Source organism: Danio aesculapii, chromosome 3 (assembly GCF_903798145.1).
Source record: "Danio aesculapii chromosome 3, fDanAes4.1, whole genome shotgun sequence".
Classification (NCBI taxonomy): domain Eukaryota; kingdom Metazoa; phylum Chordata; class Actinopteri; order Cypriniformes; family Danionidae; genus Danio; species Danio aesculapii.
In genome coordinates, this window is record NC_079437.1 from 58,613,328 (window position 1) to 58,616,574 (window position 3,247).

Sequence of the window (3,247 nt, forward strand, 5' to 3'; positions counted from 1 at the left end):
ACATTATTATTTTAATGGGTCCAAGAGGATATTTCCCACAATGCAACATACAGTGTCTGCTGAGGATCTCATAAACAATATAGATAGTGAGAGATACCATTGTGTTCAGATTTATAAAAGCAATGTGTGTTTTATTGAACTCTAATCATTGAGAGTGTGTCAGTGTGAGCTGGTAGTTGTGTTGATGCAGTGTGTGTGTGTCTGCTGAAGCGTTCAGAAGTTTTTGTTCAGCCCGCTCCATTAGTTGTATCACTGTGATTGACTTTCGGCGGCGGCACCAGACTGGATGTTGGCAGTAAGTAAAACACTTTTAATGCAGTTCAGTCATGTTGTGTATTGTTATAGTAATTATTTTACTGTAAACTGCAGCTTTTACTTTGTGTTTGATTCTCTTTATATTTTAAATCCAAATTAGTCGTAAAAGCCACCGTAATTGGTCTGAAAATACACCATATGAAACCATTAATTCATCCTACGCTATAATATGTACATTATGTTCTGATGGCTGTTTTTTAAATACAATATACTGAATAAAAATACTAATATAGTCGATATAGGTATTTCTAAACCCACTTTGAATATATCAGATTGAAAATATCATTATAGAGCAGCATTCAGCGAAGTGTAGCATAGTAATTTAATTCAATTTACTGTATTATTTGTATGAAAACTGCAATACATCAATTAATACACTTGCTGTAATCTGTCTTTATGAAATATATTTGACTCTTCTCTTGAGGAAGAACAGTTCCCCTTAACACACTTTGAGAAAGAGAGCAGGTTATTATTATGGAAATTGACCATTTAAAATATTTTGCAGTTTGACTCGTTTAAGAAGAACTTTAGTATATATTTATACAGAATTGATGGTTTTATTGTCTTGTGTTACTGTTATTAAGTTATGGTAAAGTTTTACTGACTAATTAAAGCATATATGACCCTTTAACTTCTATAAAATATCGTAAATGATGTATTGAAATATAATCGAACAGGTTTTTATTTAAGTTACATGTAGCAACTTCAAATTTAACATAGAAAAACGCAAAGTTAATATTATATATTTTATATATTAAGGTTATATGTAATAATTACACCATTTATAAATATAATTACATAATAATAAAGTTAATAATTATATTTAAGGCTCTTTACTTTAAAGAATGACAGTTTAACGTGATTAAAAGCGTGAAAATGATATATGTGTATTAAAATCTCTTTAAAAATAAATACTACTGCAAGAAGTCTACTTAAAGTCTATTAAATGCGGGAAGAAACAAGTATTTCAGTGTATATAAGTGCCCTTTTTATTGATTAGTCTGCCGTGTCAATGACACTTTCAGATTGTCATGAATAAATTCAGGGCTTCGGTTAAATTTCAGGATTTACTGTGTCTCAATGTCGTGTCTATTGGGTTATTGCTTTAAATCTCGTCCCACCACTCACATCCAGCGTAGACACTGTGAAATGTCGATACAACATTTGCTATGCACTATAAAACACACACACACAGACTGCTGTACATTCTTACACACAACCATTAAACTCCTCAAAGGCTTAGGAGACACTCGCAGCTTAGAGCAGTGTTTCCCAACCCTGTTCCTGGAGGCACACCAACAGTACATACTTTGAATGTCTCCCTTATCTGACCCATTAACTTCAGGTTTTGGAGTCTCTTCTAATCTTCTGATGAGTTGATTCAGGTGTGTTTGATTAGGGAGAGGTTGAAAATGTGTACTGTCGGTGTGCCTTCAGGAACAGGGTTGGGAAACACTGGCTTAGAGACATCAGCTTTATTTCCATCAACCTATCTGTATGTATATTTTGGATTCTTGCATGACAAATGCTTGATGGAAGAGCCAAGATGTGCATAACTTTTACGTTTGATCACATCTGAGTCTTGAAATGAGTTTGTGGATGTGTGGCAGGGCTGATTCTGGCAGGTTGATCTGTATATATTAATGGAGTCGCTGCTCTTCTTCTCTCAGGCGTCACTCCTCCTAAAGTGAGCCTCCTGTCCCTGTCCAGTGGAGAAATCTCCTTAAGGAAGACGCCGAAACTGGTTTGTGTGGCCAGCGAGGGCTTTCCTTCAGACTGGAAGCTGAGCTGGAAGGTAAAGGACCGCATGAGGCATGAGGAGAGCAGTGCTGGGCTGATGCAGGAAAACGCTCTGTACAGCTGGAGCAGCAGCCTGACTCTCTCTGAGGACGAGTGGATGACGGAGAGCAGCTCTGTGAGCTGTTAGGCCACACGCAGCGGCCAGCCTACAGTCAGTGCACAGCTGACCAGAGATCAGTGCTCACAGTGAACCACTCGCTCCTCTGCTTCAGGCTTACGCTGATTGATAACTCATGATAATGGTTTATAACTGTAATAAAATGCATTATATCGCCTCTTAACATGGCTGACTCCTTTTGTTTGATTTCTGCTTGAGAGTTTTAATCTGTTTATTATTTCCCATGATCCTCCTGTGATAATATTTATCATTACATCCAGTATATTCCTCATTCATCAAACATCAGCTTCTCTAATATTATATTGTCATTGAATTGTCCTCATCAACACTTATAAAAGAATCTGAAGTGCTGAAAGCTGGTTTCATTACAGAGATGTCGACTTCCCTAAATATTGAGTCAAATTAGATTCACTCAGTGAAGCATGAAAACACCTGCAGAGATGGAGAAACCAGAAAGTCTCCAAACAGCAAAGACACAAAGGAAATAAATATATATAATTTATAAATATTACAAAATATGAAGTTTACAAACTTTTTAAAACTGCTTTAATGAGGAATAAAACGAGGAAAAGTCTGTAGAATATTAAACTACACTGAGGTTAGACTATAGTGAACACATTTGCAGTTGATTTTATGATTTAAAGTGAACAAAACAAACTAAACAGCAACTTTGCTTTGCAGAAACATAAACAATGAGCAAGAAACAATCTCACTAAACACAGAAGCACATGACTAGATAACATAAGGCAAAGGGAATCACATGATAAGTGGGTAACACTTTATAATAACTACACACTATGAACCATTTATTAAGCATTAGCAAACAGTGAATTGATTTCCTGGAGCGTCTAGCTGTGTTTCAAAAGATATTTATCAAAAAACATTTCAAAGCAATGATAAATTTAAAAACCAAACCACGTCTGACCCCTGGTCTATGGTGTTGCTGATACACAAACGCAATAACAGTTCAGGTGGGCTGAGGAGTAGATAAAGTCTTGAAGAAGGGATGGCTGA

At 35.9% G+C, this 3,247-nt stretch overlaps 1 gene segment (V, D, J or C); it reads left to right on the forward strand.

Moving 5' to 3' along the window:
- Positions 1–261: 261 nt before the first annotated feature.
- LOC130220607 (T-cell receptor beta-1 chain C region-like) lies at positions 262–2,389 on the forward strand (the record flags this gene model as incomplete). The annotated part of the segment is given in 2 exon segments: positions 262–295; positions 1,986–2,389. Coding segments are annotated over 2 exon segments (291 nt in total), but the record flags the coding sequence as incomplete, so codon positions are not given.
- Between the last annotated feature and the right edge of the window lie 858 nt (positions 2,390–3,247).